This window comes from Perissodus microlepis, chromosome 6 (assembly GCF_051167445.1).
Source record: "Perissodus microlepis isolate ML-2025 ecotype Zambia chromosome 6, ASM5116744v1, whole genome shotgun sequence".
Taxonomy (NCBI): Eukaryota; Metazoa; Chordata; class Actinopteri; order Cichliformes; family Cichlidae; genus Perissodus; species Perissodus microlepis.
Genome location: NC_140466.1, coordinates 38,918,694 through 38,941,059, shown reverse-complemented (window position 1 = coordinate 38,941,059; position 22,366 = coordinate 38,918,694). Strand labels below are relative to the sequence as shown.

At 37.7% G+C, this 22,366-nt stretch overlaps 1 protein-coding gene across 4 annotated transcripts in view; it reads left to right on the top strand.

Annotated features, from left to right (window-relative positions):
• The window catches only part of LOC146386235 (glutamate receptor 2-like), a 111,361-nt gene extending 89,652 nt beyond the window's left edge, over positions 1–21,709 (top strand). For 2 of the 4 annotated variants that reach the window (XM_084932322.1, XM_084932321.1), the window contains exons 18-20: positions 945–1,079; positions 5,812–5,987; positions 18,103–18,217. In XM_084932322.1, the coding sequence (XP_084788448.1) occupies positions 945–1,079; positions 5,812–5,982 (306 nt within the window). In that variant the 3' untranslated portion in view covers positions 5,983–5,987; positions 18,103–18,217. Of the gene's footprint in view, positions 1–944; positions 1,080–5,811; positions 5,988–18,102 lie in introns of all 4 variants that reach the window. The other 2 variants (XM_084932325.1, XM_084932323.1) reach the window with 1 other exon arrangement.
• The last annotated feature ends 657 nt before the right edge of the window (positions 21,710–22,366 follow it).

Sequence of the window (22,366 nt, the reverse complement as noted above, 5' to 3'; positions counted from 1 at the left end):
CAGGTTCAGCTCCTCTCTTCATCCAAGTGTTCAATACATATAGCTGGTTTTAGAACCTAAGATGTGCAAGTTACGTGATTAGGTGAGTCCAGCTCAACCTCATGTCTCTCTCAACTTCATGGACAAGCTCAAGGTCCTTCCCCTTTAAAGAGGTCAGATTCTGTGTCCCTGTAGCCAAATTTGAAAGCTAAATTTCAGAACATCAGGGCCTCTACTTTCCCAACACCCCAGCCATTACCATACCTCTATTGCAGGCTCTTTGTTCTCAGGCTCTTGCCCTCGCTCCACTGTGGAGCTCAAGAAAGGTAACTTGGGCCCTTGGTTTTTCAATCATCATAAGACTGTTCTGAATTGCTCTTAGTCTAGCCTCTCACCCAGGATCCTACGAGGTGCCATCGGCCCTAGAAACATAGCTTCCAGGATCACTAGGGCATGCAAACCTCTCCAACATGGTAACGTAAAAAAATCAAAGGAGGGGGTGACAGATAAAATTTATTTCTGTTATCATTATTTAGTATTGTGAAGCTTGTCCCAGTTCCTGACCTTTTTGACACCAAGGTTGCAATAATCACTTTGAAATATTCTAATAATCTGAGATCCTGGCTTTTTGATTTTCATTAACTTGAGGCCATAATCATTAAAAATAAAACAAAAAAGGCTTGAAATATTTCTTATATGCAGAGACACAGAATGATTAAGGTTGAGGACAGTGTTCTACATGTAAAGTTTTAATCTAGGTCATTTATAATATATTTAGCTTGACTGATTTAGGTTCAGTTTGAGTCTACTTTTGAGTAGACCTTCCCAGTAAATAAAGTTAGCTATTAATATAAGAGCATGCCGCTAGAACTTTCTCTGGGGTTTCTGATGATTTTTCTTCCTTGTGTGTGTGTGTGTGTGTGTGTGTGTGTGTGTGTGTGTGTGTTTGTGTGTGTGCATACTAGGAGAAGACCAGCGCACTCTCTCTTAGTAATGTAGCAGGAGTCTTCTACATCCTGGTTGGAGGTCTGGGATTAGCCATGATGGTGGCACTGGTCGAGTTTTGCTACAAGAGTCGTGCAGAAGCCAAAAAGATGAAGGTATATGATCTTTATAAGTACAAACTGAATTTGAATTTCAATCTTAAATAATAATATAAGGATATATTAACAATGTTGAAATAAAGTTTATTGAGGATTCTCACTAAAAACATGATGTGAAACATGATGGAATTAATCCTCCACAAACAGAAAGGTCTTACAGTTAGTGAATCGTGAAAGTGATAACAGTATACCAGTGGATTCCACTATCTGATACTAATTAGTACTAAAAATGAATGAATTTTAATATTAATAAATTAATAGTAAAAAAGGCTTCCCAATGTTTTAAGTGTTCAAATTTCAAATCTTTTTATTTGTTTTAAAGATTGAAAAAATAGCATGACTCACAGAACAATACAATCACAATAACAGGTGCTAAGAGCTATCAGGTTAAAGAAAAATTGGTGGAGAGTCCCTATGAGAGTGTCCCCAAAAGGGTCATGGACCCCCTATTGATCCTCTACTGAGTCACAGGAGCCAAGGTGTGAAACCTAGCCCAGTCCTATCATGAGATCTATTGAGGTCAAATGGCCCAGGCTCTTAAAACATGTGGTAATCCTAATTGGTCTTTCATCAAGTCAGCAAAGATGCACAAAAAGAAGACCAGACACCATCTAGGGACGACCAGAAATGGGACTCTCCAACAATTGTGCTTAGAACTGAAGAAGCTTCTCAGATGAGAGGTGAAACGTCTTCAAGGAAACTTTAAAAAGTCCAGACGTTTTTTTTCCAAGCTCCGTAAACTACGATGACCTGGATGTCTGAGAACCTTCACAGACACATTTTGCACTGTCACTTCCACTACTACTGATATCCATTTAGATTCTTTTCTCTAACTTAAGTACTTCATACAAACCATCAAAGTGTCTATTAGACCCCATTTCTATAAGACAGCTCTAAGAATGGAATGGAAGTAATTAATGCTTCAGTCTTATTACAATCTGTCTGACTCTATTAATGGGCTACATACCACAGGCTTTTAAGGGGGGGCAGTAGTTAAACTGTTACTTGAACAGCCATCACTTAACCAAACTGTCTTAGCTATAACAATACACCAAATTTCTTTTTATCTCTAAATTTCTTGAAGGAGTAGTTGTAAAACAACTTACTGATTTGCAGAGCAGTGGTTTAAAGAGTTTCAGTCAGGTTTCAGAGCTTATCACAGCAAAGCAAAGCATTAATGAAATGATCTTGTGGGCTCTGAATGTTGACTCATCTCAGTCAGTGCGATGTTTGATCCTGTTAACCATATTTTATTACAGATTACAGCATGCTGTAGGTATTAAGCGTATGAGGTGGTTTCCATCTTATCTATCTAATAGACTTTATTCCTGGCCTGGCCCCAACCGGTCACGGCAAATGGCTCCCCCTCCCTGAGCCTGGTTCTGCAGGTTTCTGGAGGTTTCTTCCTGTTAAAAGGGAGTTATTCCTTCCCACTGTCCCCAAAGTGTTTGCTCGTAGGGGGACACATAATTGTAGGGATTTTCTCTTTTTTCCTTGCATTAATTTTTTTATATTAGAAGACAAAGTACCTTGCGGCAACTGTTGTTGTGATTTGGCTTTATATAAATAAAATTGTACTGACTTGAAATGAAACTTGTTGAGAATAAGGGGAGGGAGACAGGGCAAAAAAACACAATGTGACTCTTGAACTTGGGCTTTAGACTTGAATAGGGTAAAATTTCAACTGCTGTGCACATTTCAGCAGAGGTGACTTTTTACCAGGTCTACTGAATGGACGCAGCTACGGTGTAAATATTTAAAATCAACAAACCCACCCACCCCACTGATATTGCCGTGAAAATACTCAAAGCCTAACAAAGCAGACATCGGCATTGCCAGAGAGCTTGCCAAACTTTGTGAGTCAACTCCAGCTCATATCAGGAAGTGTATAGGACGTGAGGAAATGCAAAAGCATTGTGACCCAGACATAAGAGCATGACTGCAGCAGTATCTGGTTTAGCAAAATACTTGGCGTACTTGGAAATATAACTGGAACACTGAGTTTAAGCTTCACTCATCATGGATGAAAAGGATTGGACGGACTGATAAGGAAGTGTCCTGGAGACCAGAGAGAAACCAGACATATAGGTCATGTATACCATACACTTTACATGATGCAAATGTAAGCATATTATACCTACATTTGTACATAATCACAGTTCTACAAGTAAAGTCAAGTTTGTCAGGATGTCATTTGGATGTTAGTTTATTTTAATGAATTGATTTCAGAATATGACATTGGGAACACTTTTGAGTGTCAAATGGTAAAACAGCCAGCACAATGACCCTTTAAACAATTGCCACACATGTGTACGTTAAATGTAGGCCTACGGTGTTAGTCTGACAAACAGAGTCATTATAATGGAAACAGGCTTCGGGTACAGATGTGGCCATGGTTGTAGCGCTGCTCTGGTGATGTGGTCAGGCTTTGAACCTGTGTCATAATCCATGAGTCTAAGGGGTAATTTCCATGAACACCTTGAACTAAGATGATCATCATAATGAAATCCTGATCATTGGAAAATAAAAAAGATACTCCTAAAAGCCAATCTTCTCTATACTCTCCGTCCTACAGTTTTTGAAAAAGTCTGCTCCCCTGGAAAACAGAGGCATCATAAACAGACCCTGGATATACCCCTGGACATCACGCTTATTATAATGTTTATAGATTAGCAAAATACTTGCACAATAATTGAGAATGTGTACTTCCTATTATGGAACACATGGTCAGTTTCAGGGATTAACAATACATGTATTTGATTAGTTTGAAACTCCTGTTTTACTTGCTGAAGGGCATCCTCGCTAGTTGGGAATGAGCTGGACCTCTACACTCTTTTCATTAGTAACGTCACCACCTGGAACAAAGCTAATAAAATTCCTGCCACAGAAGCTATAGTACATTGAAATGAACTCAACGCCAAAAACTGAAGAGCTGAAAGAAGATTGGTTCCTGTGCTTGGTAATCTATATGTTTTAATCACATTTTTGTCTGACATTCCTAATAAACTGACACAAGTGGAGTATTAGAGACCAAGCAGCCAAGAACATACAGGAACAGGTGTATTCTTCAAAATATGAGTTTTATTATAGCCCCATTTCAAAAATATACAGTCACAGAATAAGCTATTTTAAGAACTAATTGAGCCTATAACAGAGGTCAACTAAACAGAATTCTGCTCAAAAAAATAATACTTAACTAAATATCATAACTCAACAAACTGACCTGCCCAAATGAGAGACAGCAGAGGGGAAAACCACATGGACAATAACTAAACATAATACAGAAAAACTAACAGCAGCCAGGTAACTCAAAAAGAACAGAAAATTAATTATTAACCCCTCAGCAATAATTGCTGCAATAGCAAAAGACAAATATTATAAGCAATAATAATAATAGTTTCCCATAAGTCCCATAAGATAATAAAATAACATGCTTTTTTTCAGTGTTAAATATTGCCGCAATTAGCAGTACTTTGCATGTTGCAAACATTAGTTAGTAGTTGGCACCATGTTTCACACCGTGAGAAAGGAACTCACAGAAATGCATATGCAAGAGGGTGAGTCACAAAAATATCAGGTCCCACTTCTTACACAAAATTTTGTCTTAGTAAATACTTTTTTTTTTTTACTTTAAATACTTACTTTTAATTTTTACACCAAAACACACTTTGCACTGGTGCAAAGGTTAGTAACTCTGGCCCTTGGGCTGTGGACAGGGCTGGACTGGGACAAAAATTTGGCCCTGGCAGGAAGCCCACCATGATCACTCAAAAATAAATTAAATAAATATGTCATGTATACACATATTATGTTGATTATAGATATTAATTGTTATTGGTACAGTTGTACTTTTGTTAGGACATCTTAGTTGCACTGCAGTGCAGCATGTTACAATTAAAAGCCACACTTTAGCTATTAGGAGTGGTTTATGGTCAAAGTAGCCATTCATTTTACCTATATCCTTGAATCTTTCCTTTCCTAATTATGTTAATTTCACCTTACTCCATCTCTTCCTCACTTAGTTGTTGAGACTGCTGTCCCTCCTCCTACTCTTCTCCACAGCTGGTGCTACCAACAGCAGCCTCCTGTGAACCAGGGCTTGTTACTAGTTGTTGCTGGTACTGCTGTTGACGGTGCAGCAGCAGGCCCGACAGCTAACGTGTTGGTTAACTGGACATATTTTACTGCATCTACTTTTAGTTTCTATTTCTATTTAGCTTTACAGCTCCACCTTTTCAATACTTTTTCCACACTAAACTCTTCTTCAAGGTGCGTGCACAGCGAAGGTATGATGAAGTGTAAGTAATGAAAGTTGTATGAATGTATGAGCTGTTGTACAGCTAGTGCGCAGCAGCCCTTCAATTGACCCACCGGCCCAAAAGTGCATTGGCCACCAGGAACATACCCAGTAGACCGGTCCATTCCTGACTGTGGATACAGTTAGATAGATAGATAGATAGATAGATAGATAGATAGATAGATAGATAGAGTTCTAAATGGCTGTCATGTTTTTTTTTATTATTTTACCACATTCTTTGCATGGATGGACACGGAGACTATTTTCTTTCTTTTGACTTCTGCCATATTTTGCTTTTTCAATTATTATTGGTCTTATAGCTCAAACTACTATTGTCACTTTGTAACTTAAAGTAACAATAATAACAGTTATACAAATTTTTCTTAGAAAAATCACTGCAGCAATAACCATGACTTTATTTTTGTTATGAAGGTGGCAGCCAACACCTTGTCATCACCCCAGCACACAGGAAACTACACACACACTCTGCCTTCTCCTCAACACCCCCCCAACTACAACCTGCTGTCCCCCAGCCACCAGCCAAACTACGCCACCTATAAAGAAGGCTACAACGTTTACGGCATTGAGAGCGTCAAGATCTAACACGGGTAGGAGAGTGATGATTGATGGCTAAAAGTGTCCTTACCTTACAGCCATAGACAATGTTTGTGTCATAGACATTCAACTAATTGGTGTTAAATCATCTTTTCAAACATCCATTTAAATTCAATTTACAGCTGTATTCATATCAAACTGGTGCAAAGCAACCTCAGCGGCAAAAATAACGTAGAGTTGGAGTTAAACTTGTGCAGTCATTTTGTCTGTATTTACCAATGTAAAGAAAAACTTGTGAAGGGAAATAAGTAGTAAGTATATTAAATAGTTAATGCACAACTACTTGCATGTGTACTTTTCTGCACCCAGATCTAGTCATCTGCAAATCTTTGTACATCTGAATTTGTGCCTTATGTCATACTGTAGATGTTACCTAACATAGAGAATATGCAGGCAAATTTTCCAGATGCATAGTGTTTTGTTTCACAAACACTTGTGCAGATCTTGGTTTGTCCATATAATTTTTTTTACCATTTCAGATATAAGTATACATTTCTGCTTTTAATATAGTTGCAGTGTTGTCATTCGTTAGGCTAACTGATCACTCTAGTGGTGGTAAATTGGCAGATATACATGGTAAATTAAAAGAGGTGGTAGTTACTGAATGAATTAATACATTAAAAATAAAAAATTATCATTATTATTATTATAGTAGTTATTTTTCTACAAAACAATATATCTATATTATGATAACACTATAGTGTAGCAATTTATTTTTATGTACAGATAGTTTATGACACCAGTGACCAGCAAACATTTTGTTTAAAAACGAGCAAACTTTTTGTTTAAAATTTAAAAAGATTCTTGTTCTGAAATGAAAAACTAAAAATTAAGTGACATTTACGTTATAATTAATAAAGCATTGTTTAGTCATTGTTGACATACATGAACTGTTTTGACTGTGAACAACATAAATACAAAAGTTGCCATTGAGTCTCGCATTGCATTGTGATATGAGCCAGTGTGTGTTCAGAGTATGATGTGAATGCAGCAATTTTTCCTAACAAACAATACTAACACTGAGACAATAATAAAGTCTTTTTTTAAAACTTCAAAGTAAAAGATCAAAACTATGTATGGCTGTGGTACTCTTTTCCTTCGTTTACTTATTTCTCAACAGCTCGTTTGCCTCCTTCATCCCTCTTCCTTCTCTCTTCATTTTCTTTGGCTCCCATTTTTTCTCCACTCCTCCTCCAAACTTTCCTTTCTGTCCTTGCCCTCTCCTTTTCCTTCTCTCTGACTTCGTTGTTTGCCCTTTTACTTTTTCTTATGTTTGTCTGTACGTTATCCTTTTCTCCTACTCTTGTCTTAATAGCCAATCATCCTCTTTACTGAGTACTCCTATGTGACTTAATGTCAGTTTTTATTCGGTGGCCCTAATAATTTAGACTGGTAATAACACAAAATATGAGTTATTCTGTTAATTACCTAATTGGAAACCACCCTATAATTGCTTTAGATAACCTGTGATTATGCGAGTTTACAAGCCCTTAGAATATAAGAGAGAAAATTCCAATAATTCTCTTTTGAGCAAGCCCTTGGTAACAGAGGAGACTTAAAACCCCCTTTTAACAAAGAGAAACCTGACAGAATCAGCATTAGAGTGGCCATGGGAATTGGTTGGCAATTGAATTTAAGAGCAAATCCAAGATGGATAAAAAAAAACAAACAGTCGCCTCTATCTCAGTTTCTTCCTTCGTTTTGCCCCAGATTCAGATTCAGGCTTGTGTGTGTTAAAAACTTTACCATTTAGCCTGTCGTATCAGTTTAAGACAACATTTTGCTATATAAGATATAAGATACCCCAGAGTCTGTTTACCATAAAAATTTACATCCCTAATGTTAACACAATTGCTCATGGATTTCACGGTTTGCGAGAAAGACTTTGTTAGATAACAGTTGTTTTTTGGTTGCTGCTGTTTTGGTTGTTGTTTTTTGGCTTTAGACTACAAAACAAAATTAAGCAAACAAAGTTAGCAAGCTATGCTGTGCTTTAAGTCAAAATTTTCAGTGTCATGGTAACTTTTGTTGTGTACAAAGCCTGGTTCAGAGCAGGTCATGCTCACAGTTTTGGTTTAAAATCAACTGGAAGTGCCACTTTTCATCTATTAAGGGACATTCACACCTACCTGAACATATATGAAAACGTAATGCAAACATCATTGCACAATATAAGAAAACAATTTACCTTCTCCACTGATGGCACCTTGCAGCTTCCTATGTCTTTAAGATCCCACCATCTGTGTAAGGTGAAGTCCACTTGTGCACACTTACTCTTATATGCCACTCTATGATCCTCCCTCTTCTTAAATAATAATAATAATAATAATAATAATAATACATTTTATTTATAGGGGCCTTTAAAGATCCCCAAGGTCACCTTACGTTAGTACAACAAAATAAAAACATACAGTAAACAAAAAAATAAAAAAAACAATAATGTAAGTAAGTAAGTATAAATGCTAAACAAGAAAAAATAGACTAAAAGTCATGATGAAGAGTATGCAATTCTGAACAGATGGGTTTTAGACACGATTTAAAAGTAGAGAGAGTTTGTAGTCGATCATGTTCACAGTACATATTCACCACAGCTATTTCCATCTTTTTCACGAAATCCATCACCATGTGTTGTTCTGCATTTCTTTTCTTAACACCATACTAATCCCTAATTTCCTTCGGGATTAATAAAGTATTCTGATTCTGATTGATTCTGATTCTGATACCTAGCCAATACGTTTATTTTTGGCAAATAGTAAAACAGTTTCCACAAGCACTTCATCAGCGTCCCCTTCTCCTATAGCCGTGAGGGTAAAACCTTTAGAGATAAAAGCAAAATCCTCCAAACCCACATAAAGGCTGACGCCAGCTAAGAGTCTGACATCATTAGCTGTGTCTGGGCCCAAACTCCGCTGCATATCCATAAGTCAAACGAACACTGCGGCATCACTGAGAGTTGAAAAACTGTCTAAATTCTTTCATCTGTAATAAAATGATCAGTGTGGCTGCTCTACCAGGTGTAACAATTAAGTTTAACATCCAGGCATCCATGAAAACAGATTTTATGACATTTAACGGAGTTACAAGTTAGCAGGGAGTTAGCTCGCTAGCTTCCATCTAAATACAATATAGCATGTGCTGACTGAGGGATTTTGGAAACAAATGAAGGCGTACAGCTCTGCTATCACTTCCAACATAAATGAAGACAGAAACTAAACAGCAGTGACGTTTGTAGAGTTATTAAAGTTGGGCTAGCTGGTATATAATGATATGCTACATGATCGCTAGCGACACAGCTATGTTAGCATAATAAACACAGTGAAGCTGGAGGATGAACACTTTTTTCCCCTCGATAAAAGTTAACATGAGGATTCTCGGTGGTCAGGGACAAATGGAATCGCATGGCACGCTGCTGTAAACGGACCAAACTTCAGTCAGAACAACTGAGATAATCGATCCACAATACGAGGTTAGTCATTCATATACTGATGCATGGGCTGGACTGTAGTTACATGGTAAGGTTTTAAAAACTGAGCTTTAAAATGAATAGCGGTAAGAAAATCCGAGAGAGGCCGACAGTGATCACTGACTGTTTTAGGGGCTTTTTGAGATTAAATAGAACAAGATACAAAGCATTAAAACATGTTAAAAACACGAAAGCCTTGATAAACGCAGGGTAGTTTGGGCCCGGAAGCAGGATTCGTCACGTCATCACTTAAAGACCGGATAGAACAGGTGTCGGCAATCTGCGGCTCTTTAGTCCTTATAGTGCAGCTCCGCGTGGTTTGGGAAAGTATTTAGCTGAAGTGTATTTTATTTATGTTAGTTCTTTTTTACCTTGTAGTTCTATATTGGAAGATTATTGTGATATTGAAATATAAAAATAAAATTATATTCTTTTATTCTTTCATCGCTCAAAATAAGCGTCACACTCGCGGAAGCTGGTATGCCTGCCGAAACGCCGTGCATTTATCAAGACTGTCAACCCCAGGTAGGCCAATTATGGATCCACATTATGTCAGCAGCTATTCTCCACTGTGAACTATGTTAAAAACAAACACCACTCACGCCTCACAGAGGACAGCTTACAGTCCTGCGTGAAGATGAAAGTCACTTCGTACAGCCTCGATTTGCAGACGCTGTGTGCAGAGGTTCAGGAGCAGAAGTCCCATTGTAAACATATCACGGCAGACCCGACGATGTTTGCATGAACACGCTTTTCAGCATCTCTTTATTGACAACTTTTCACACACGGTTGCTGACGCATACAGCCGGCTGTAGCTTTTTAGCTCACAGCCCGACACACACCAACACAACAGCATAGATAGCGCAGACATAAAGGCGGCGAGGCGTGATTGCGGGTGCCGCTCAGGTGCATCAGCCTCCCCTGCAGCGGTGCTGCAGACCACGCCCCGCCACACACATTAACGTGGTAAAATACATATTTAGACAGAATTTTTAGGCAGCATAGTGCTGTTTTTTCCAATAATTTTTTAAAAGTCAGGTCAAGGCTCCAAAAGCCCGAAGGCGACATAACAGTTTTTGTTTGCTACATGGATCATTTTAGTTCAGCTGGGTGTCTTTCCTTTCGTTATATTTCTTAAAGAGTTCAAAATGTGTTAATTACATAAATAAAATTTAATTTTCTCTGTAGCACTTCATGGATTTCATAAGCAACAATGTTATCTTCATTTTAGATGGCAAAAAGTATTTGCAGCTCCCAGTGTTTTCTTTTGCGTGGAAACCAGGTCCAAATGGCTCTTTGGGTGTTAAAGGTTGCTGACCCCTGGGATAGAAGCATCCACCTCCATCCTTGTCAGCTTATCACCTGTGAGGCTTGGCCTGATGGTGTTGAATGCACTGGAAAAGTCGAAAAACATGACCCTCACAGTGCCCTCTGGTTGGTCCAGATAGGTGTAGACACAATTGAGCAGGTAGATCACGGCGTCCTCAGCTCTGACATTTCAAACAGTTGTGAGATTCAGTCTTCTGAACTGCTCATCTCACAGGTTGCAGGGACTCCTCTAGGCACTCCAATTTATGCTTTGTCAAGTCCCGTTCCCCCCACCTCTCTCTCTGGTATCTAATCAACCAATCAGGTGTGTTTGCATGAGATCCACCGATCTTCAGTCAGATATTATCATTCTCATTCTCTCTCTATCTCTCTAATTTAACATGGAAAATTGCGTTAAATTTGAATATTCAGTCCAATATGAATAAGCTTCAGTTCATGTTTCATTCAGTTTAGATTTCATTTGCACATTCAATTTAGCATAATCCCTCTTAATCCAAATACTTTTTCTCTTTAAAACTCTCTAATCACTGTCAAAGGAGCTTGCAAAGAAAAGCATCTGGACTTCTTCAAGTTGCTTGAAGACGTTTCACCTCTCATCCGAGAAGCTTCTTCAGTTCTAAGGTCAAATGGTTGAGAGTCCCAGATTTAAACCCAGTGGGAGGATCCCCCCAAAGAGGGACAAAAGGACCCCCTGATGATCCTCTAATCACATGAGCCAAGGTGTGAAAACGGGTGTGGGTCCCAATCAGCCAGGGTTTTGGGTGAGCTCATTGTGAAACCTGGCCCCACCTTATCATGCAATTTCCTGAGGTCAGATGGCCCAGGAAATGGGCCTTTTGTCCCTCTGTGGGGGGATACTCCCACTGGGTTTAAATCTGGGACTCTCCGCCATTTGACCTTAGAACTGAAGAAGCTTCTCGGATGAGAGGTGAAACGTCTTCAAGCAACTTGAAGAAGTCCAGACACTTTTCTTTGCAAGCTCCTTTGACTACGATGACCTGGATGACTGAGAACCTTCACAGACATCTCTCAATCACTATTTATTCAATACTTTTTTTTCACCAAATTGAATATATTTTATAGATTTTTTTGGGTGGGGGGCTTTTAGCCTTTATTTGATAGAGACATTGTAGACAGACAGGAAAGTAGGGAGAGAGAAAAGGGAAGACATGCAGCAAAGGGCTGCGGGTCAGACTAAAACCCAGGCCTACTGCTTTCTAGCCATATGGTGTATAGTGCCCTGCTCACCCACTGATCTACACCATCACCCTTCAGTTGTGTATTTTTAAAGTCAGAAATTCAACGATCAGAGTGGCTCCTGCTTCATTCCCTCACACACACACACACCCTCATGTTTCTCAAGGCCTTACCTACCCAGCCTCTCAGTTCGACCTGAATTAGGCCTGTCTTTAGAATCATTATTATATTGCCTTACTCTCATCCTTTCGGCTAAACGTAAACAATATATATTTAACTGACTATATTCTGATCAGTAGTGAGCATAATTAATTACAACATTTAACATTATTTTTCTTGTTCAAAAGTATAGTGACACAGTTCTTATCTTAATCCCAGACATGAATATAAAAGGCAGATGATGGATCATGTCTACACACACAAAATGTGTAGATGTTAGAACAGACATCCTCAGACTACATTTCTCTGTTAACATATTGGTCAAACTCATATTTATTTTATCTTTTTGATTAAGAATAAAGAAAAAGAATACTATTGGCAAAAAACACAAATAACAGAGTGCTTAAATCACATATAAGACCGGATGTTGAGCCTCTCAGTTAACTTCTGGCTGAAGTGGAGTCGTGAAATTTCAGCCTGCATGATACACCCTGTTGGCCAGTCTGGTCTTTAAGTGATCACGTATGAACCCTGCTTCCGGGTCCAAACCTCTCTGCATTTATTAAGGCTGTTGTGTTTTTAACATGTTTTAATGCTTTGTATCGGTTCTATTTAATCTGAACAAGGCCCTATAAAAGTCAGTGATCACTGTCGGCCTCTCTCGGTTTTTATTACTACTGTTACCACCATTTTAAAGCTCAGTTTTTAAACCCTTACGATGCAACTACAGCCCAGCCCATGCAGCAGTATATGGATTATCTCAGTTGTTCTTACTGAAGTTTGGTCTGTTTACAGCATCCTGCCATGGGATTGCATTTGTCCCTAACCATCAGGAACCCTCACGTTAACTTTTATCGAGTGGAAAAAAAGTTGGCGTTCATCCTCCAGCTTCACAGCGTTTATGTTAAGCTAACATAGCTATGTCACTAGCGATCAGGTAGCACATCATTGTATACCAACTAGCCCAACTTCAGTAACCCTACAAACGTCACTGCTGTTTAGTTTTCTGTCTTCATTTATGTTGGAAGTGATAGCAGAGCTGTACGTTTTAATTTTTTCCGAAATCTCTCAGTCAGAACATGCTATATCATGTTTAGGTGGAAGCTAGCGAGCTAACTTCCTGCTAACTTCTAACTCGATTAAATTTCATAAATTCTGTTTTCCTGGATGTTAAACTTAATTGTTACACCTGGTACAGCTGATCACTGATTAAAGATGAAAGAATTTAGACGGTTTGTAACTTTAAGTGATGCCGCAGTGTTAGTTTGAGTTTGGGACCTGAAGCGGAGTTTGGACCCGGAAACGGCTATGTCAGACTTAAAGACCGGATAGCACAGGAGGGAGTCGCTGTTAAGCCAGGCTCTGACTGTTCCTGTATGGAAATCTCATTCTTGATGATCCATATGTTTGAGTTAGCAAAGATTTTACATTGCAGACCCTTCCTGCTGCAACCCTCCCCATTTATCTGGGTTTGGGACCAACACTAGGAGGACACTGGTTTGGCCTCACCCCGTCACATACACGTGCCCTGGTGGCTGGGTTAGTTGCTGCCACTAATTATTTTCTTTATAGTATACTTAAAGTTTGACATAGCTTCTTTCCTAATGGTAAGTGGACTTCTTCTTATATAGTGATTTTCTACTCTGCTTGAGCAATCAAAGTGCTTTATACAACATGCCTCATTTAGCCATTCATATAAGCACTTTTTTCTATGCCTAAGTGCTTTCTATCTAACATTCATGCTCCGATAAATTCATTGGAGAGCAACTTAAGGTTTAGTGTCTTGTGCAAGAAGACTTAAGAGCAGCCAGGGATCAAACCACCAACCATAGAAGATAATTAGTAGTTGACTTACTCTACCTCCTGGCCTACAGCCACTATCCATTAATACAATGTATCAATGGAATTATATACAGTATATACAATATCTAATATTAAGAAAAGCAAAAAATTTCATATCATTTCATGCAGTCTTTTGAAAATCTTATATCAAGTGCTGTATTGAGTGTTATACAGCACTTATCAACCCCAGTGTCAAAGAAAAGCTGGAACACTATATGAAATATAAATAAAAACAGAATGCAGTTATTATTAAACCTCAACTTTATTCAATCACTCACTGAAAACACATCAAGTATTTAAAGTAGGAGGAACAATTTGCAGCTAATTACATTAATGAACAGGTCACATGATTGGGTATAAATAGTATCTTAGAGAGGCAGAGTTTCTCAGAAAGAAATATATCAGAGGTTTGCAAAAATACAAATCAAAAACAAAAACTTGTAAAATTGTATGACAATTTTAGAATAATGTTCTTCAGTGTAAAATTGCAAAGAGCTTAAATATCTCATTATTTACAGTAAATTTCGTTAAAAGTTTCAAAAAAATATTGAGAAGCCTCTGTGCACAAGAACCTGAAATCAATTTTGGATGATCATCATCCTCAGACTGACAGATATTTACAGAAATCACTATTAGTGAATACAGTTCACAGTACATTGCAAAAATGCAGGTTAAAGCTCTATCATGAAGAAAAGAGACCACATGTGAATGTATTCCAGAAATATTACCATCTTCTCTGGACCACAGCTCAATTAAAATAAACTAAGCCAAAGTCGAAAACTGTTCTCTGGTCAGATGAATCAAAACTGAAAATCTGAAGTTTGCATCCTCCAGACTAAAGGGGAGCAGGACCATCTGACTTCTTATCTGGGCTCACTTTAAAAAAGCCCATCTCTCTGATGGTATGGAGCTGGATTACTGGCTATGTAATTGGCAGCTTGCATACCATCAGTATTGAAAAGTATGTACAGTCTTGAATTGCAGCTACTACAACACCATGGCTTTGTAGAGGAAGAGTCCAGGTGCTGAACTGGCCTAGCTGCAGTCCAGAGCTTTTACCAATACAAAGCATTTGGTGTGCCATAAATGAAAAAAAAATATGACAAAGATGACCCAGGACTGTTGAGCACCTACAATCAGACAAGAATGAGACAATATTTCTCTCTCAAAAGTCCAGCAGCTGTTCTCCTCAGTTCCCAGATATTTACATATAGTTAGAACCCACAGGCATGCTACCCAACTCTGAGATGTGTTGCTGAATTAAACATCTAAAAATGTTTTCTTGTTGCATTATCAATAAAATGTGGCTTTAAGATTTGCAGATCATTGCATTCTGTTTTATTTACTTTTTACATTTTTTTTTCAAAATTGGGTTTTATTTATTTAGTATATTTGTATTATATTCACAGAAATTGAAACAAACTTTAAAGGCAGCCAGCTACTGCTAATCAAATATACTTGATTACATGATCACCAGAAAGTGTAACTGCCTTAATCAGACGGTGGCTGGTCTGGGGCAAAAAATCTGCAAATTTTCTGGCCCACCAGGTGTTATATGAAAAGCTAAACAGCCTTTGAATGAAAACAAACGCTGTTGTTACAGTGATGTACACTGTCTTGTTGGTATATATATATGATTTCTATAAGATTTTACATCAGAGGACCACTTTGGTTGTAAGATTGAGATAATTATTTATTAAAAGCTAGACGAGAATAAGAAAGAAAAGTATTTCTTTGTGCCCCCCTTTCCCTGTTAATGCCCTACCTGGCCCCCTGGCAAAACTTTGCTAGATCCACACCTGCACAGTTACCAGCTGTCAGCTACATAGAAAAGGATCCTGGTGTTATTTGTCTCTCAGTTCATGATTTCAACTCATTCATGTCACCTAAAGGTAAACCTGTTTCTCCATCACCTGTTCAGCTCTGATGATTCAGTAAGGACATCTCCTGGTTTGATCTTCATGTTGTTGCTGTTGTTTAGTGCAACATCCACTGGTTTCCTCTTTCTGGCTCAAAGTGGGCGATAAACAAACAAGAGAGATGGGACTTGCTGATGATTGATCAGTTTCATGATTGAAGTAGCAACAGGAGAGGGAGGGGGAGAGAATGAGAGAAGAAGAAGCAGCTGTGCAGCGTAAAGACACAGAATAACTCCAGCTTTGTGTGCTTGTTTCATTTTAGCTGAAGTACAGGACAAATCACGTTCCTTTTGACCTCAGTACCATTTTCTGTTTGTCTGTGATAAGATTGCTTTCAGAGCCGTTGCCCAAGCAATGGGGAGGGTGCATTTGACCTCCTCTGCGGTAACTGGTCCAGCCCGGAGTCGATCATGACCAATTGGCCAATCCACCACCTTTCATTGTTTATACCGTTACAAAAAACAAAAACAAAAAAACCCCAAAACATCGGCCTATAAAAACAAAAAATCAGCCCACTGGGTGGCCAGTCCAGCTGTGCATCAGGCTAAGTTAGACTCATATTAGCAGTCAGTCAGCAGTCAGGCTGCATACAGCACACCCCTATTTTGCTACACAAGGAAATAAGGTTACCTGGAGGTGAAGTGGAGAGAGTGGTAAATATGTAAGAAAGAAGCTGTTTAAAGCAAAAACGAAGTGAAAGAAACTTAAAATAGTGTCCGAGGTCCAAGGAGCAAGCCAGAAAAAAAGGCTGCTTTTCAGAATGTGTCCACAGGAGTAATGACCACTTTAAAAATAAATAAACAAACCAAAAAGTGAGGCTCCAGCTCAAACAACAGGTTGCTGAATATTGTTTCCCCTGAGACACTCTGCCTCAAGTAAATGGACTGGTTCTCGTGTAATGCTTTTCTGCTGTATCTATATAAGCGCTTAAAGTGCTTATTAAAATGTTGAAGCCATAATAATTGTCATTGTAATTCTGAGGGTTTTGTGGTATACAATGTTTTGGGAAATCAATAATAACAATTAGTAGTCGTAGCAGAAGCACTCATTTCAGCCTTGTGATTAAATTCTAAAAGACAACCAGGTTATCATTTGTTCACATACATGGTCTGAAGGACTTCTGTACTTGTGTAAAAAACATTCAGACACACGAGTTACACACAGATTTGTTCATATGTGTACCAGCCAAGTGGGCAAATGGTAAAGGTAAGGTCAAGCTAAGTAGCAGATTATGCTCAAAAACAATGCCTCCTAGGTTTGAAAGAGCCTATAGGAGCCCAAAGACAGACATTGGGGCAAAGAAATTTTTCCCCACAAATAAAAACACAAGTATAAATTGGAAGTACCTCTGTACCTGAAATAGTAATAGGAACAAGAGTTATAAAAATTGTTAAATATTACCGTAAAAAAATTTAAAAAAAAGCAGATGAGGGAATATTCTAAAATCTCAATAAAACAGTCAAAAAGCAAGGCATTACCACACAATCTATGCTCTGTCCACGTCTAGTCCAGCAGCTGTTTCAAAGCCCAGCTCCATCTTGTTTCGCAACAGCTGAATGCACAGCTGTCCAACAGTCTTTCCTTAACTTCAGCAGCTCCCTCCTAATGCTACATCCAGGTCTGGGCCCCCTGGGGGGCTCTAGGACAAAGTCACTGGTTCAGTGACAGTCCGGCTGCCACAACTCTAAAGCCAATACAGCCAATAGCACACCCTGGTACCCCAACAATAGTTGTTATATAAGAAAGTGTAATAGGCTGTTCACAAGGTTGTTGTAATCAGTCATATCAGCCATATCAGCTAGTATTGGACCCTTGATCAACAATGTCCAGCAGGTAGTACCAGCGATAGCACAATTCTACATGCCTCAGTTAGTATGTTAAATATTAAAGTTTAAAGAAATAGGAGGCTTAAAAGGGTTTCCAGGAGAAAGCACGTTCTCTTAAAAAAGGCTATGTTAGCAGCTGTACAGTATTACTTGTGAATAAAGGATTGAAAAATGAAATTAGGTATATAAGTGGGGAACTTAAAGGGTTTGGTGAGTGCAACAAAAAAAGATTCAAGTAGTCCAGTGCCTATGAAGTACAGTGGCGGATTCCTCTCAGTACTCTGGTTAACTGGTGATTCTAACCCTGTCTATGCAGCTTTAAGTTACGTGTCATTGATGAAAATGTGGCTAACGTGTTTTTGTCCTTATACAGATGAAATTCACGGATGCAATGCGCTCCAAAGCTCGTCTGTCTATCACAGGATCGACCAGCGAGAATGGTCGTGTTCCAGTGGCTTACCTCCGTCCTGGATTACCCATGAGTCTCAGCATGACTGATCTCTCCTGACTACATCCAAGCCAGTGCCTTACAGCTAGAAAGACTGGACAGATGTCTACCCACCACTTGGCTGTCAGGCTTCAGCAATGACCTGCCCATCAACGAAGAGAGTCACTTGACCATCAGTGAGAAGAATGGCTGTTCATATACAAATTCATGAAAAGCAATCAAGCACAGTGGACAGTTTTCTAAACAAATACACATCATTATTTAATGGATTTTTCCCCCTCTTGTACAGACAACAAGAAACAATGATGCTAACGCAATAACAATATTAATCAGGAATGTGATCAGGAGTTATAAAAGCAGACTGATGAAATGAAATATCACATCCATAAAATATTAGTAATTGTGGTAGCAGATAATTATATTGCTATTGTTCCTATTTTTTTTCCTTATTTTTCCCTGAAAATCCCTAATGAGTGGAAACTTTTACCAGATTAAGGGATGCGTGGACTGGCAACCACAGGTACACAGTATAAACACTTCTACAACACAACACTACAAAAACATACAAATTTTATGCAGGGATGGGCTGAAATGGGTTAAAAAGTACCTGAGCAAGGTGTGATACCGAAAGCATCAACAAATGCAATCTGAGAAAGTGAATATCCCTGGCTCAAACTGACCACTCATCAGTATTACGATTAAAATGAAGCAATTACTAATGTTTATAATGCAATAAATGTTGTCCACTCCAAGATATGTTAAATAATTAAACAAAATTCCCCAAATATTTAGTGTTTAATCCAATTAAAAATTTTAATTGGATTCTTGGTAACATGAATATTTTATAGTCTTTGCAAAATTACTGTAAATATGTTTACATTTTCCTCTTGTTCATTGGGCAATAGCTTAACAGTGATTTATGTTTGACTGTGTGACACACAGCTCTAAACGTTTAATGATCAGCATATGAAATTATAAAATAGACATAATAAATCATGTTGAATCCATTAAATATATTTTAACACCTTGTGTAAACAGCACATTGGCAGTTTTTACATTCCTTGTTTTTCATGCTGTACTGTTAACTACAGGATCATAGATTTAGCCATAGCTAGATTTAACCATTATTATATACACAAAATAGAGTTAGGAAAACTAGATGGAGCTTCAACCCTGGTTATGGACAAATCACACGGTGTGGTTAGTAAGGGAAGTTTTACTCGTTGGTGATAAGAAAGAAAAATGTATGTTAGCAGAAGCAAACTGCAATGCAAGGTGTCCCAGCAAGTTAAAGACTGAGATAGGTGGTATACACTCGGAGCTGGGTCAAATAAAGGGAAAACACACACAAACATAGGCTTGAATTAAAATCAGCTAAGTGAAGGTGAATTAAAACGATCAAAAACTGCAGGTCAGATTGAGTTTTAGAGCAAAGTTCTGTGAAGCATCAGCCCCAGGTTAGTTTTTAGTGCTTATCTAAATATTATTGGTTTTATCCATAAATAAATACACAGAAAATAGCAACTTTAAGTTTGTGCAGTTATTTAATATACTGGTATCCTTACTGAATATGGACACTAACAGGGACTAAAAAATACACAGACAAGTCGCATAAATTGTGTAGCTGTTTGGCAGCTATTGGCAGTCATTTGTCATGAAGACACTGAAGGGGTACTTTAATCATTTTTTGTTGCACTTCCACAAAGTGAAGATATTTAAAATTCGTTAATAAGCTCTAAAAACAGAAACACACATTCATAAGGCATTCAATAGGGCTATTTCATGAATCCCAATTAATTGGTAACACCCTACACATGTCAGTATGCTTTGTTTGTAATATAATAATTTTTTTAAAACTGATCTGAAACCAGTTAAAAACCAGTTTTTATTCTTCTATTCTTGTAGAAACCACTCTTTTTTTCACAGATCTTTCTTGGTAATTTGGTTTTGCATGGTATCTATGACTGTATATTCACAATTTGAACTTGCTGATAAGTAAAAATTGAAAGGCACAATAAAGTGCAACCCACTGGCAGCAAAATAGGCTAATGTTACTCATATCAGTGCCATATTATAAACAATCACTTTCTGTTGGCTGCTGTAGTGTAGTAAATGGTCTATTATCTAGATCTAGAATTTAAAAATTGCATTTAATTTTAAAGACACGCTCTATTTTCTTTAAAGAAAAAAAGACTATCAGACAAAAAAAGAATTTATTCAAAAGAGAATAAGAACATTTGCATTCAAAGATCTAAACAAAAAATGTGTGTGTAAATTACAGTTTACACACACAGTTAGGATAGGCTCCCCCCCCCGAACTGGAAAAGCGGAAGAAAACGGACGAGTGGATGAAAGCTTTTATTTAGAGCCCCAGATACTGTTTTCACAAACTGAGGTGGACTAAATTTGCTCCCTTTAATTATATGGTTCTGTAAATATTTAGAATATATGAGAAGTATATGTTCCCATCCCTCTTTCTAGGTCAGCACATCACAACTGCAGCATAAACACAAACACACCTTGCTTATACATTGACATATATTTTCACATTTGCATGTGCACCTGCATAGTATTCTCATAAGAGTTCTGAAGTCAATTGGATGATGTGCCAAACAGACTGAGACCCAATCAGAGTTCTTTATGCTCAGTCAATGGCAGCTGCTGATACTGAAACCTGAGCCAGTAGGAGTTCTCACTGCTGTGAACTGGACAAAAAAAGAAACTGTGAAGAAAAACTTTTTGTTTTAATAAATATACTGCACTAAAGGATGGCAACAAAGACGATGGAAGAGGATGGAGTGAAGAAAGTTTGCATGTCACTTTAAGTTTTTCCTTTGATGAAACTTTCAGTCTGAAGCTTTGTGACTGCTGCATTTAGTGTTTAATAATAATACTAATAAGAATACTATTAGCGATATTAATTGCAGTATTATTGTGATTCTTGTTATGTATAGTGTATGCTTTTAAGAACTCTGGTATGCTATTTTTTTCACAAGAGAGCTGATGTTTGTGCTGCTGGTTAGAAGCTAGCTGGTTAGCTTAAAATCTTCTTATACGATATGAAAAATGCCCAAACTGTGATAAACACAGGGTTGTTGAAGATATAAAGGCATCTGCTTCCATTTCTTCTTATGAACTCGTATCATTTTCACCTTAAGCACATGTTAATTTTTATTATATTCTCATGGTGTTACAGTCAAATGAACGAGTAACAGCAAAATAAAACGCATCCTTCACTGATGGAAATGTGAAAATGATCACTCTTAACGTTACCTCTGGTATAACTTCATTTTCTATTAAATGTAAGTAAGTTGCTTTTTAACAGAACAGATTATTGCCTGGGCTAATTTCATTCGAGGTGTAAATTATGTCCAACATAGTCCCTTCCGTTTTGTATACTGCTTATATTTCATATAAACATGTATTGAGTTCTTGAGGTCTTCATTATCTGACTATTTTCGGTATATATTAAACATGCTTGCCCTTGAAATGTCATAATAAAAACAGACAAAGACATTAAGGACACACTTAACATAGCAGTTTCTTGAAGAAGTTTTGTCTCTGTTTTCATGATATTGACGTTTTGTGGCCATATAAATCATGACTTGACTTTGAAAATTAAATTAAAATGCTGTCTAAGGTGAGATAAACTGATGGGTGAGGAAAGGCTATAACTAAACCTAGACTTGAAGTAATGCTATTTATGAAGTAATGCTATTATCCCAATGGTTGGTTACCATAATCATATCTATGTTTATGCCTAGCCTTAAACAGACCTTACATAATTTTCACACAACCTTAATTATTGATGATTATTATAAAGAACTGCTCATAATGTTGGCAAAAGGCAATGCAGACAACTGCAGCACCTAACTATACCCAGCAACTGAATGCAAAAGTTAAAATATACTTTTCTAACTACACTAGACGTGATATTTTGTGACATTCTTTAGATTGTATTTTTTTTGAAAAACCTGGTAAAAGATTAAAGTTACAGAGTTGTGATAAACGATATTCAGAAAACTATTCTTCCATCTTTCTCTTCTGTCAAATCATTGCTGCCATAAATAGTGTTCCCCAAAAACCCTTATTTATGTGATCATTTCTTAATAACGTTTAACTTTACAGTAATGGATTACACAGCAGTGGGGAACACATTTCATTATAAGAAATGTCTTTCAGAAAGTGT